This window comes from Artemia sp. Qi Xiang Cuo, chromosome 14, assembly GCF_049724085.1.
Source record: "Artemia sp. Qi Xiang Cuo chromosome 14, ASM4972408v1, whole genome shotgun sequence".
NCBI lineage: Eukaryota > Metazoa > Arthropoda > Branchiopoda > Anostraca > Artemiidae > Artemia > Artemia sp. Qi Xiang Cuo.
Genome location: NC_142807.1, coordinates 11,481,277 through 11,494,826, shown reverse-complemented (window position 1 = coordinate 11,494,826; position 13,550 = coordinate 11,481,277). Strand labels below are relative to the sequence as shown.

Genomic DNA, 13,550 nt, shown 5'->3' with positions numbered 1-13,550 from the left:
ATGAATCCCCAGTAGACGAAGCTCGTCGACTCTCTTTATAGCTTCATTTTTGAAGATGAAACTGGAGTGTTCATGTGGCACCTTTGATTGGGTAATTAGAAGCTCCTTTGTTTTCAATGCACTGAATTTGATCATCCATGCACCAGACCACTTTTTAATTTTCAGAAGATCCATCTGTAAGGAAAGGGAGGCTTGTGTTGAATCTTCGTGTTTGGGGACGGCTGAGTGTGTCATAATATCGTCGGGGTTTGCGAGGTTATCTCCCATGTCGTGTATGTAGATAAGGAAGAGCGTGGGTCTCAAGATACTGCCCTAGGGTACCCCTGATTTCACCCGGCATTTGCGGGAAATAAACCCGCCAAGAATAGCCTACATTGAGCGATCGGAAAGAAAACTCTCAATCGCTTTTAAAAGGCATCCACAAACATCATACACAAAGAGCTTCTTTAGCAGGCCAGGGTGCCATACTCTACCAAAAGCTTTCGCACTGTTGAAGGATAGTATCTTGATGTCCCTTTCCATTACAAGTAATTCTATCCACACCTTATACTGAACCACTACGCACTTTAATGTTGAACGTTTCCGGTGGAATCTATTTTGGCGATTGCCTAGATGATCTGATTCAAGGCACTGAAAAAGTTTTTTACTGAAGGCGCTCTTGTTAACTTTTACAACCCAGAATAGAGGGCTAATAGACCTGCTGAAGAACAGAATCCTTGGATCGCCTTATAACTGTAGAGTAAGTATATCATGGGCAGACTTCCATGGTCGTGGGAAGGTTGCGGAGGGAAAGCAAAGCTGGAAAAGCACTGACAAGGGTCCATTTAGTTCGGCACTGCAGCACTTGGGGACAACATTTGGTATCTTGTCAGGACCCGTGGCTTTGGTCACATCCAGATGTTCCAGAATGCGAAGGATCTTGGGGGCAGAAAAATTCACGCGTTTCAGGACAGTGTCGGTTCAGTAGGAGAATTTTTGCACTTCTCTACCGTCATCTTCTAGATTCAAAAATTTGGCAAAAGCCTTAGCAAGAGTTTCAGCCTCTGCCTGTGGATCTTGTACCACTGTCCCGTTACTCTGGAGAGAAGGAATTGCGGTCCCCTTGGACGACGGTAGAGCCTCCTTGACAATTTTCCACCAACTCTTTGCCGAAGCAAGTTGAAGTTTGGTGGCGAATTTCTCCTTATACTGAACCCGGGACTGCCGAATCGCTCGAACTGCATCTGTGAGCGCATTTATGAATGTAATTCTGTCCTCCTCGCTCTTCAAAAGTAGCCTTTGCTTGTGTGCCTTTTGCTTTGCTTGGATTGTCTTCTTACACTGGTCATTGAACCGAGGTGTGACCTTACTGGACACCTGGATCCACTTTGAAGGGATATGCTTTTTGACAGAGTTAACTATGGACTGCTGGTACTTATCTGCAGCTTTCTCTGGGCCTTCCGGGAGGAAGGCACTCCACTGCTGAGAAAAAAGAGTGTTTCTCAATCTGTCCCAATCACCTCTTTTGTATATCCAGATTGTTCGTGCATGCTTTACTGGAGGTGAAATGCGTAGGTTTCCACGTGCAACGACGGCAACGTGGTCACTGGTGAAAGCATGAGCGTCTACTTTAAAGAAGTCAGAGTGATCTGTAAGGAATTGGTCAAGACGAGAAGATCCGTTTGGGCCGTGATACGTGTCAAAATCGACAAGTTGTTCTAGCCCGTAAAAGAGAGATAGATAATACAAATCCGACCCTTCCCTATCAGTATTTTTGCTGCGAAGCCACATGCTTTGATGGACGTTGAAGTCTCTATGAAGGATAATTACAGACTTAGCTTACTTGCCCCAAATATATTCAAGAGAGGTTTCAAGACAGCTGGTGATTTGGTAAGTTGGAAGGTTATACACAGTACCGACAATCACAGATTTATTTGGGAGGGTCACCCTGACCCTCAGAGCTTCTTCGCCTGCTGAATCTGGTATGTTCAGGCACGAATAAGGTATATGGCTCTGTATATAAACAGCGACACCTCCTCCTCCGTATTTAACGTCTTCAGTACGCTCTCGATCCCGCCTGAGGAGCGTGTTTTCCTGTATGGCAACCTCACTGCTATGAATTTCTTGATTTACATTGGTCTCAGTGATGCACATGATAGATGGCTTGACCGAGTTCACTAAATGTAGGAACTGGTCAAACTTAGATCTGAGACCTCGTACATTGCAGTGGGCTACCGTAAACAGGTCCGTTTGGATGGTCGGTGGACGTACTACAGGTCGTCGTCGAAATGGCTGTTTGGTCCGAGTCTTTTTGTTGTTAATCATAACCAGGTAAAAGATGCTTTGCCGGGTGGATAGCTCAACAAAGCTCATAAATCCATTGCCATGCATCATTAGACTGGGAACGGTGCCACCTGCCACGCACCTCATTACCGCATCTTCAGCATGGAGGTTTTAACCCATAATGGGTTAGGATTCGGCACAAGTGCCTCCCACCATGTAAATGGTGGGACTACTATCTTCTATTTTAAATACTAATTCTATTTTAAATATTAATTCTATCTATACTTTCTGTATTCTTTCTATTCTAAATAATATCTTTTACTTTTTATTTATAATTGATTTATGTTCTAGATAGATACCATCTTCTAGTATCTAACTACTATCTTCTATTTTAAATACTAATTCTATTTTAAATATTAATTCTATCTATACTTTCTGTATTCTATTCTAAATACTATCTTCGACTTAAATCAATAATCTACTTATCTTCTAGATAAGTAAATCTTCTTGTATTTAATACTATCAGTAGAAAAAACTACTTTCTATTAAGACACTATCTTCTATTTTAAGTACTGATTCTTTTTTAAATAATATCTTTTATTTTAATTTGTAATCTATGTTCTAGATAAATACCATCTTCTAGTATTTAATACTATCTATAAAAAAATAGTCTTCTGTTTTTATTTTTAATCTATTTATCTTCTAGATACTTACTGTCTTCTGGCATTTAATATTATTTAAAGAAAGATACTATTTTCTCTTTTAGATACTAATTCTCTTTTAAATATTAGTTCTATCCATACTTTCTGTATTATATTTTAATTATTACCTTCTATTTCAATTTGTAATCTATGTGACTTCTAGATAAATATTGTCCTCTAGCATTCAATGCTATCTATAGAAAAATACTATCTTCTGTTTATATACTGTCTTCTGTTTTAAGCTCTTATTCTATTAAAAATGTTTATTTTATCAGTACTTTCTGTATTCTGTTTTAAACACTATCTTCTGTTTTAATCTAGAATCTATTTATCTTCTAGATACCTGTATTAAATTTTAATTACTACCTTTTATTTTAATGTGTAATCTATCTCTATTCCAGATGAATATTATCCTCTAGCATGTGATACTATCTATAGAAAAATACTATCTTTTTTAATGTTGTCTTCCATTTCAAATACTGATTCTATTTTTTAAATACTAATCGTATCTATACTTTCTGTATTCTATTTCAAATACTTTTATGCTCGTTAACATTGAAAGGAAACTAAAGACGTTTCCCTTACTGGAAATTTAAATCTCAGTGCTTTTATAAATATTTACGCTAAAACTAGTTCAAGTTCTTGTCAGTAAAGTTATCAAATTATAAAAGTACTCAAAAGGGAATCGCTCAGCATATATATATATGCTGATATTTTGAAAAGATATATAATAGATATTTTCAAAATATATATAAATAGATATTTTCAAAATATATTCTATATTTTGAAGCTAACTCCTTTTGGGATATTTTTCACCTCTCTGTTTTTAGTTTCTTCTGAACCTTTCTCTTTGTCTTGATGGAAAAATCTGGCGTCGAACTTACGGTAAAGAGGAAGTTATCCTAATTTAATACCTAATTTAAGGCGTTTCCTTTCAATGTTATCTTCTGATTTTATAACTTCTAGATAATTTATCCTAGATGAATTAAAATAAAAGGTAGTAATTAAAATTTAATAAAGGTATCTAGAAGATAAATAGATTATGAATTAAAACAGAAGATAGTGTTTAAAACAGAATACAGAAAGTACTGATAAAATAAACATTTCTAATAGAATAATTACTTAAAACAGAAGATAGTATATAAACAGAAGATAGTATTTTTCTATAGATAGCATTGAATGCTAGAGGACAATATTTATCTAGAGTCACATAGATTACAAATTGAAATAGAAGGTAATAATTAGAATTAATATTTAAAAGAGAATTACTATCTAAAACAAAAAATAGTATCTTTCTTTAAATAATATTAAATGCCAGAAGACAGTAAGTATCTAGAAGATAAATAGATTAAAACTAAAAACAGAAGACTATTTATTTTATAGATAGTATTAAATACTAGAAGATGGTATTTATCCAGAACAAAAATAGATTATAAATTAAAATAAAAGATATTATTTAAAAAAGAATCAGTACTTAAAATAGAAGATAGTGTTTTAATAGAAAGTAGTTTTTTAATACCTAATTTAATACCTAATTTAATAATACCTTAAATTAGGTATGAGGAATTGGTTATCTTCTTTGTCTGTTTACTTTTTATTGTTTTTCTTTTTCTTTTTTTACTTTATTTATGACTAGTCGTTCCTTTGATATGCAGGTGTATATGGCCACCCCGCTGCAAATGCTTTTGTAACGTTTTTGGGTGGCTATGAGTAAGTAAGTTGATATTCTTTTGTTTGTTATAAATTGTTAGTTTAATCAAATGTTAGGCCTCAAATCAAAGATGGCATCCGGCACCTGCCTTAGAACGGGTTGCTATACCTTTAAGAGTTCTTATGTTGAAAGTAACACACCGTTGAATATGTTCGCCCTCTCTCTTTAATTTTTTTTACGTCTTTTATTTATCGATCGAATTATAGGGCCCCAAGTCAAAGGGAATGCCCCATACCTTTTTTTGAATGGGTTGCCATGCTCTCAAGAATCCTTAAAACATGTTCACCGCATATTATACCTCTTCTGCCATTTTTTTGTTGTTTTTTTTTTTTTTTTTTTTTTGTGAATATTTTTTTCCTTAGGTGATTTCTAGGAAATTTTGAAAAAAAGTAAGTAAAAGTTTATTTTAATCTTGTTGTTATTTTAAGCCGAACGAAATACGTAATACATAGTGTCAGGCATATTTGGTTAAATGTAAATATTTATTACTTCTACCCTTGCTTTTTTTGCCAACGAAGATAAAGCTAGCTATTGAACCAGAAGAAGAAGCTATTGAAGAAGCTCTTATTAAGTCATTTACCTAAGATAATTTTGAGGGCTCTCGCCTAGCAACTTTTCGGAAGAATATTTTGAAAATCTGTGAAAATCCTGACTGGAGGGCTTAATCATCTTTTTTTAATATGTTAGAAAAAATTGTGAGCTTTTAAAAATAACTATCTTTTAGTTTTTATGCAAATAAATATCTATCATGATCGTTTTGGCCCTGTATTTCAATTTAATTTGGTGATAGTTTTTTTTTTTTGAAGGTAGCTATGCCTTGGCTTTTTTGGCAATAAATTTTTGGTACGATCGTTTCGGCCCTTTATTTCAATTTAATTTGGTGTTTATTTATGACGTTTAGATGAAAATTACATTTTTTTTTTTTTTTATATAGGGCTGATGTTGTCGCATGCTTAAGTGAGAGAATCAGAAATGACACAATGGAAGGTTTTGGGCACAAAGTAACGAAAGACTGTCGAAGACAAGTCAAATCTCTCCTATTTCAGTTCCACGAGGATATAAATCTCAACGAAGAACTCAAAACCGTTTGCACAAATGATTGGAATAGTTATTGTCGTAATGTCACTTCTGGACAAGGCCAGGTAGATTTGACGCATGAAATAATAGTATTTGTTTCTTTCTTCTTCTCCTTCTTCTTCTTCTTCTTCTTAAGCATGCCATTTTGCATTTCCCTGTTTGTCTCTATCTCTAGTTAATGTAAAATTCATGTTGGTGCATGTAATTTGTTTCTTTTCTTTCTTTTTGTCTATCTTCGGAAACCGTTGAGGTGTTGTGTAAACACAAGAGTCTATACAAGTAAAAAAAAAATGACAATCAAGGGGAATAATTTAAACCCTCCCCCCGCCTCTGACTTGACTTACCTCGTGTTAAAAAATGTCTCGAATACTGCGTAAGAATCTTGGTAATCGGCTACTTTTATCAGTGGTGCCAATGCACCAAAATGTAGGGGGAGGACAAGGATTTATTAAACGAATATACAATAAAAAGTATTTTTCAAAATCTAGGAGGGGGGGGGGTAATTTTTTAAAGAAAAAAACGAAAAAGAAAGTTTTTTTTTCAAAACCGAGGTGCGGGCTATTGCACTCCCCCTCCCCCTCTTCAATTGGTGCCCCTGACTTTTTAACAGTCAATTATGTTTTTGACAAAATGAATGCTAAATAATTGCAGCTGTGCTTCCTTTTTTGCTAGACAATTTTTTTTAGTTCAGAGAAAATCGCACAAACCTAAGTCAAAGGCTCCCTGAATGAGAATTAATGGCCTATGTTAGGCGACGCACTTCTATTACAGTTAAGTTTATCAAAATATTTTGAACCCTGTAGTAGCGCGTACAACGAATATCACTCGTACGACGAAACTGGGGATTTTCGATGCACTTATCGGCTCGGTGATTCTTTACGGAGCTGAGACGTGGCCGTATCACCCGTAACCTTTAAGGTCATTGACATATTTAAGTCAAAGAGCCTAAGGAAGATCGAATATCTGCGATGGCTCGACTTCATCAGCAATGATGAAGCTGGTGCAGCTCACCAAGCAGCCTCGGTTTTAGGTCCAAGCAGCCAAGCGCACCTTACGAGGGTTTGAAGAGCTGCTGCGAATGCCTCTGCATCTATCCACAAAAACATTCTACGTTTTCGACCCTGCCAAAGCCGACTGGAAGCAATCCCAGGGCCTACCAAGGAAGCGATGGTCCGACAGCCTGTCTGAGTTATTGACTATGGCAAACATCAGACAGAGCTAAACGCAAACCCTCGCTATAGACCGAAGTGGATTGAGGAGACAAACGTCACTTTCTACTCTGAGCAGCGCCCAGTAGGAGACATAAAGTTAGTCACTGTTTGTTCGCAAATAACGGGTGAAGCTAGTTCTAAACAAAAAAATCTGAACAGTGAATTAGGTACTTAGTATGTACTTTTTTTAGTACATTTTTATTTTATTTTCTATTTCCTGTTGACTTTTTCAACTTCAAGGCTGTTGTCTCAGGTTTGATTTTCAGACGCGTTTCTTGAGTAAGTGGAAATGTGACTATGTGGTTTGACCAAGCATAAAATTCTGTATAAAAACATGGTGATCCGAAACATACACAAATGGGTGGAAGGCCCTTTGGCCGTCCCCCCTTCCCCAAAATACTGAGGTTTAACGATTTTCCCTTTAGGTTCTAATAATATCCATTTAATTCACCTATCCACTGTTTTTTTAGAAGTTTTGTCTCCCTTAGAAAAACTGTGAGTGTAGTTTCACGTTGAAACAAATAGAAAATCAAAGACTGAAAAGACAGACTGATAGAAAAGCAATATAAGCTTTGAATTATTGTTATAATCATTACATTTTTTTTTCTTAATATAAAACTGTTCAAGGTTCGGGTCTGACCCTTTTTAATTTCAGGTAAGACTGAATCTTCGAGACAGTTGAAAGTTTTTTATTGAAAACTTCCAGTCGCTAGGTCTTTCAAAAGTTTTATTTTGCGATATTTTTTTTTGTCATTCAATTTTTTGTTCTTTCTATTCTCTTCTTCTTTTTACTATTTTATCACTTTACTTTTCATCATTTTTATTATCTTATCACTTACTATTTTATCTTTTTTACTTTTTGCTCTTTCTTCTTCTTTTTACTTTTGATACAATTTTAAAATTTTCTTCACTTGGCACCTTGACTGTGGGATGCGCTAAGATCCTCGTTAATATGATTCTCGCTTTCTGACTCACTTGTAAGAAGCTTAATATAAACTTTTCTGATTCGGACGAAATGATGGAGTTTGAAAATACGAACCAGCCTACCTTTGGCATTTCGCTAAAAAATTTTAATAGTTCACAATCAATTTCTGGCTCAATCATTTTCAAGCGCATATGCATTGTCTTTTCTTTTTCTTTGTCATTAAATATTTTGCTCTTTCCATTTTTTCTTCTTTTTACTATTTACCTTTTAAGTTTTGCCTTTTCTTCTTCTTTTTACTTTTAAATCAATTTTCTTCATTTGGCACCAGGGCTGTGTTGTTGCTGCTTTTGCATTGTTTTTGTTTCCGCTATGAAGACTTGGCAGATTCCTTGTTTATAATGAGCCCTACTGCTTGTCTATGTACCCCATCCTTCCTGTCTGAGTAAATAAATTCTATGTCACCTTATTTTATGCTTCCTTCCCCTGGGATATGTGTTTCTGAAACTCCCAATAAGTCCAGTTTTAATCGTCTTAATTCGTCAGTCAAAATTTCGATACGATAGTTATTTTTTTAAAGTCGTAACGTTCCAAGTTCCAATTTTCACATTCTTTATTCTTCTTTATTCTTCTTCTTCCAATTTTCTTTACTCTTCGAAATTATTTTGGCCTCGTACTTTTTAAATATGTATGCAGTTATTCTTTTGAATCATATTTGAAGTGATTTTTTTTCAATCTTGCATATTAGTAAAAACTGTTTAATTAAACATTGACAACAGACTAAAACAGTTTACTGTTACAGGCTTAACAGACTAAAAAGTTTCCGCTTCCTTGTGATTCAATTTTGAACAGCCTACTGTCGTCGGTCTAAACAGAAAAGGTTACGGAATCAGAACAAACGGTTTTGCTTACTTTTCAAAAATTTGTTTAAATTCATTTTGTTGCGTTTTTACGAGCCGGAAAAACATTTCGGGGGGGGGGGGATTCAACCCCCCCCCCACCACCTGCCCGCCTGGATAGGGGATTGAATGAGTCTATTGTGAATTGGCTTTCCATGTAGTATTTATTTTGCGTTTGCGTTTGTGATGGTTGATCTTTAATTATAATGCACTAAAAGAATATACCTACAGAAACGTACCACACAGGATGCCATGTGCCACATGTAATCATCCAATGCGCCTGGTTTCGCACGTGTGCCATGGTTTGGACGCCTAGCTCCAAGGAATATGGTTACCTGAAAATTATTTTGGGGGTCTTGATAGAAGTTACTAATTAATATCAATAGGATATACCGTGTTAAAACACGGATTGATAGCTTTGGTTTGTCGTAGTACCCCTATTTTACTGCCAGAACACTTATTTTACTGTTATTACTTATTTTACTTTATTTACGCTTATTTACTAATTTAATTCGCTTATTTACTTTACTTATTTATTTACTTTACTTACTTTATTTCACGTTATTTATTTATTTTACTGTCAGCTGTCAATCCATGTTAAAACACGGATTGACAGCTTTGGGTTGTCGTAGTACACTTATATACTCACTTATAGTATACTATATATTACATTCAGAACAGTGGTAATCAGTTTAAATTTCTTGTTTTTATTTCCCCTATGCTTTGCGTTTTCAGGTCATAGAATGCTTGAAAGCCAACCGTTTTAATCTATCTCCGGGTTGTCATAAAGCTGTCTTCAACACTGAAAAAGAGGAAATGGAAGATAATACTTTGGATGCAAGTTTAAACCATTTTTGCGGAAATATGAAACGGGTTCACTGTATGGGGGTTGAAGAAGAAGAAGTACTGGAATGCCTTAAGGTAACCTTCTTTTTTCCTTCTTCTTTAGCAAGACTGTAAAATGAGGGTTAGCTTAAAGGCTAGTTATAGTTCTTATTGTAATTTTGCTAAGTAGCCTGGAATTTGGCGATCACATGAACTGGTAGGTGAGGCAGAGACTTTAAACGGGGTGTAGTGGAGGATTGGGCCTGTCGAAAGATGTTAATCAGGGTAGAAGGTAGGGGATTTTTTAGTGACGTAACATCAGGTAGTGGTTTAACGTTGTGATAACTTTGTACTACTAAAGGACATTAGATAGCAAGTATATTAATGTACATAAATACATGAAGTATTAAGGTAATGATGGTAGAAGTGAATAATTAATTACTTTTAACCAATTACTAGTTGATATTAATGTTAATCAGTAAGTCCATTAGGTAATGGTTAAACGTTGTGGCTAGTTCGTATGACAAAGTGCCAAAAAACTAATAGTGTTTGATTTATATAAGCGCGTGGGGTATCACTTTCGGCGCGTAAACGATGGAATGAATTCTAACCCTGCGTTCAATGGCCATTTGCCATTTCAATAGCCACTATTGCCGCATTTCAAAAGCCATCAGTCATTTGCCATTATTGAATTGTGTTCAAAAGCACTTATTGAAATCTATTGCTATTAATTATTTACTTATAAGTGGAAATTTTTAATTTTACAGATTTCTTGGTATATTTATCAAGTGGCATAAGCTAACAATATTTTTTGTTAGTTTCAAAAATTCTATGAGTTTGCAAGTTTTTGTAAGAAATTTAGTTAATGTTCAAACTGCGTTCGACAGAGCATTATAATTACGGTTACTCAATAAGTTATTGCAATTATTTGCAATAAGCTTTGTTGAACGCGGGGTAAGATCACTCGCTAACTCGTATCTGATTCTTCTAAGCTCAGTAGATGCAGTTGAAATGTTGCCCGATTCATGGATATATAAAATTTATATGCATCACCGGTGCTTGAGTTTGCTCTGTAGGGAATTGGCACAAGATTTTGTCTTATCTGACGCCATTGGTGTGAAGAAGTTTAGTTTTTTTACAACTTTTTACTATTGATCACCGTAATCTTTTTGAGTCAGAAAAGACGATGTTAAGTCCAATAAATCTATGATTATCCAATAACATAGCATATGGATTTAACATCCGCATGGGCTGAAGCGCCTTTTTAATTTCTATGTAAATAAAGCTTTGACCCAATGGTAGCACAGTAGATTGACCAGTGGTGGTCCGGGCGTCTCTTGCGCCCGGGAAAATTTCGTAATTAGCCCCCCCCCCCCTGTCTCCCACAAAATTTTCAGGCCAAATTTTAACAAAATTTTAATTTATTAACAAAATTGTTTCCAATTTATTAGTTAATTCATAATTCATTTTTCTTTTTTTGTTAGTTTTTATTTAAAATATTTGATTATTTTAGTTATTTATGTTTAATTTTTTTGCTTTTTAATCATTTTTCTAATTAATTCCCAATTCATTACTTATTTTCAATTATTTTCATTTGTTAACTGCGTCCTCTACTTTGTTTTAATGAAAATAAAATTTCAAAAATTACGAATCGATTATAACCGTTAAACTATTTATTTAAAATCCCCCCCCCAAAAAAAAATATGCACACGGGGCAAATGCCCCCTCCCTAAAACGGCCTCTGATATTAATGCTCCGCTTGCCAATACGGGACCCAAGGCTTTTCTTGTTGCCGAAAGGTTGGGTGGATGGCCTGTGTCACATCAATGGCTCTGTAGGATTTTTATCCCTTTTTATCCTTAAAAAAGCTATATAAAGTTGGAAGTAAATTAGTAACACGTAATTTATTCGTTGGACATGGGATTAGTATTAGGAGCTTTATTGTTAACTAAAGTAAATAAAAAAAATCATCAGTAATTTTTATGAAACAAGCTCTAAAGTTTAAATAACTATGGTTAGTTTGATGCTTTAGTTTGAATAAAGTAATTTACAACCTTTTATTTCCTTTGTTAACTAACTAGCAAAGCTTTGGGCCAAGTTGAAACCATACAATGGTTATTTTTGTTAAAATTTAGTATATTGTAGATTGGGACAATCGATGGAGCCTAAAAATAATAGGCTCTATATTTTATATATAGATTTAGAATAGGCTATAGATTATAGATTATATAGATTAGAATAGGCTATATATTTTATATATAGATTTTCGTATATGTAGATTTATGAGTAGACTTTCGTATATGTAGATTTTCATATATGTAGGTTTTATATGTAGATTTTCGTATATGTAGGTTTTATATGTAGATTTTCGTTATATTGTATATGTAGATCTTTGTTGTATTTTGGGCGAATTGCAATAAAAAAAAATGCAAAGAAATAGATGAACAGCGCAAAAGTTCATTTTGCCAGTCGGATTTAATGCCGTGGAAAAAAAAATTTCTTGTGGGTTAATATTCGGTCCGTCTCTGTTTCGCTTCAGTAATAAAATTTGGTTTTATAATCATAAAAGCTATGTTTGGATAAATATAAGATGTGTGTTTATGCAATTGTAAAAATGCACTGTTGCCACTTTTTTTGTAGACAGGTAACTGAACAACTTTTTTTTTAGTTTTTCATAGGTCTTGAGTGAATTCCGCTTTTAGTGTAACATGAACTGAAATTCTCATAGTGACATTAATTTCCATTAGCCTCTCTTTTGTGATGGTATAAAGGGTTGAATTGCAGACATGAGCTACATTAAGGTGAAGATAGTAGAATCAAAAGGATAAAGATCCGCCTGAGCTGTTGCTGAGCATAGGGAGCCGAATCGATGCTTCAGTGGCTGGTTCTTTTTTACTGGGATTAGCTGCAAGTCTGTCACCCAACATTACTGCGGCGCAGATCGATCTCAGGGCTCGGCAGTGCCAAGCAGAGCATCAATCCACTGCTACAACAGTGTAAGGAGAAGATAATACAAAATAATTAATTATAACTAACGATAATCATCTTTTGGAACACGGCCAAGGTGTTCCCGTTTTCTGTCAGAAGGGAGCTTCGAGCACAGCAACAGCAGCAAAATATTGAAAATATTGAAAATTTTCAAATATTGAAAATTTTGAAAATATTGAAAATTTCAATATTTTGAAAATACTGAAAATTTCCAATTCAATATTGAAAATATTGAAACTTCAATAAAGACGGATTTTCTTTGCTATGAGTATTTCTTTCACTTTTAGGATAAGCGGCAGGAGCCAGGTTTTGACGGAGACTGTTTAAAGCTAGTTATACGTAGGATGGTTGATCAGAGTTTAGATATTCGATTGGACCCCCTCTTTTACAATTCATGTCGTCTGGATATTCAGAAACATTGCTCAGAAATATACAAATCAACACCGAATGAAGTCGAACTTAAAGGACAAGTCACACAGTGCCTTAAGGTATGTAATAGTGTATTATGAGAACCGGTCATTCGTTTTAACAGTTTTTTCTAGATTTTCTTGAAAAAAGGAATTAGAAAAATAAAAGAATTAAAATAATCCAAAAATAAAATATACTAATAGAAAAAAAAACTCTGTTTTTAGGATCTTTTTACATTTCTAGTCTTTTCCAATGGGACAAAAACTTGAGGCTTAAAAGATTAAATTAAGAAATGTAAGACCCATTCACAATGAAATTTCACTAATACTGAGATGCGAGTCAGTCACTTTTTTTATAGAATATTCTGATTGGCTAAGAAATTCTGTAAAAATTCTGATTGGCTTAAATGAGCGCTAGCTAAATCGCAGCATAAGTAAAATTTCATTCTGATATGATATATGAACGAACAAAATTATAAGCATTATAAATGTCAGGTCCATAGCCTCCCTTTAGCTATTTTCTAATCTCCTTAGATGAGATTTATCA

At 34.4% G+C, this 13,550-nt stretch overlaps 1 protein-coding gene across 1 annotated transcript in view; it reads left to right on the top strand.

The window, feature by feature from the left end:
* The window catches only part of Glg1 (Golgi apparatus protein 1), a 140,172-nt gene that overhangs the window by 76,884 nt on the left and 49,738 nt on the right, over positions 1-13,550 (top strand). The window contains exons 11-13 of the mRNA XM_089100084.1: positions 5,609-5,816; positions 9,519-9,704; positions 12,884-13,084. Coding sequence (XP_088956210.1) covers positions 5,609-5,816; positions 9,519-9,704; positions 12,884-13,084 — 595 coding nt within the window. The remainder of the gene's footprint in view (positions 1-5,608; positions 5,817-9,518; positions 9,705-12,883; positions 13,085-13,550) is intronic.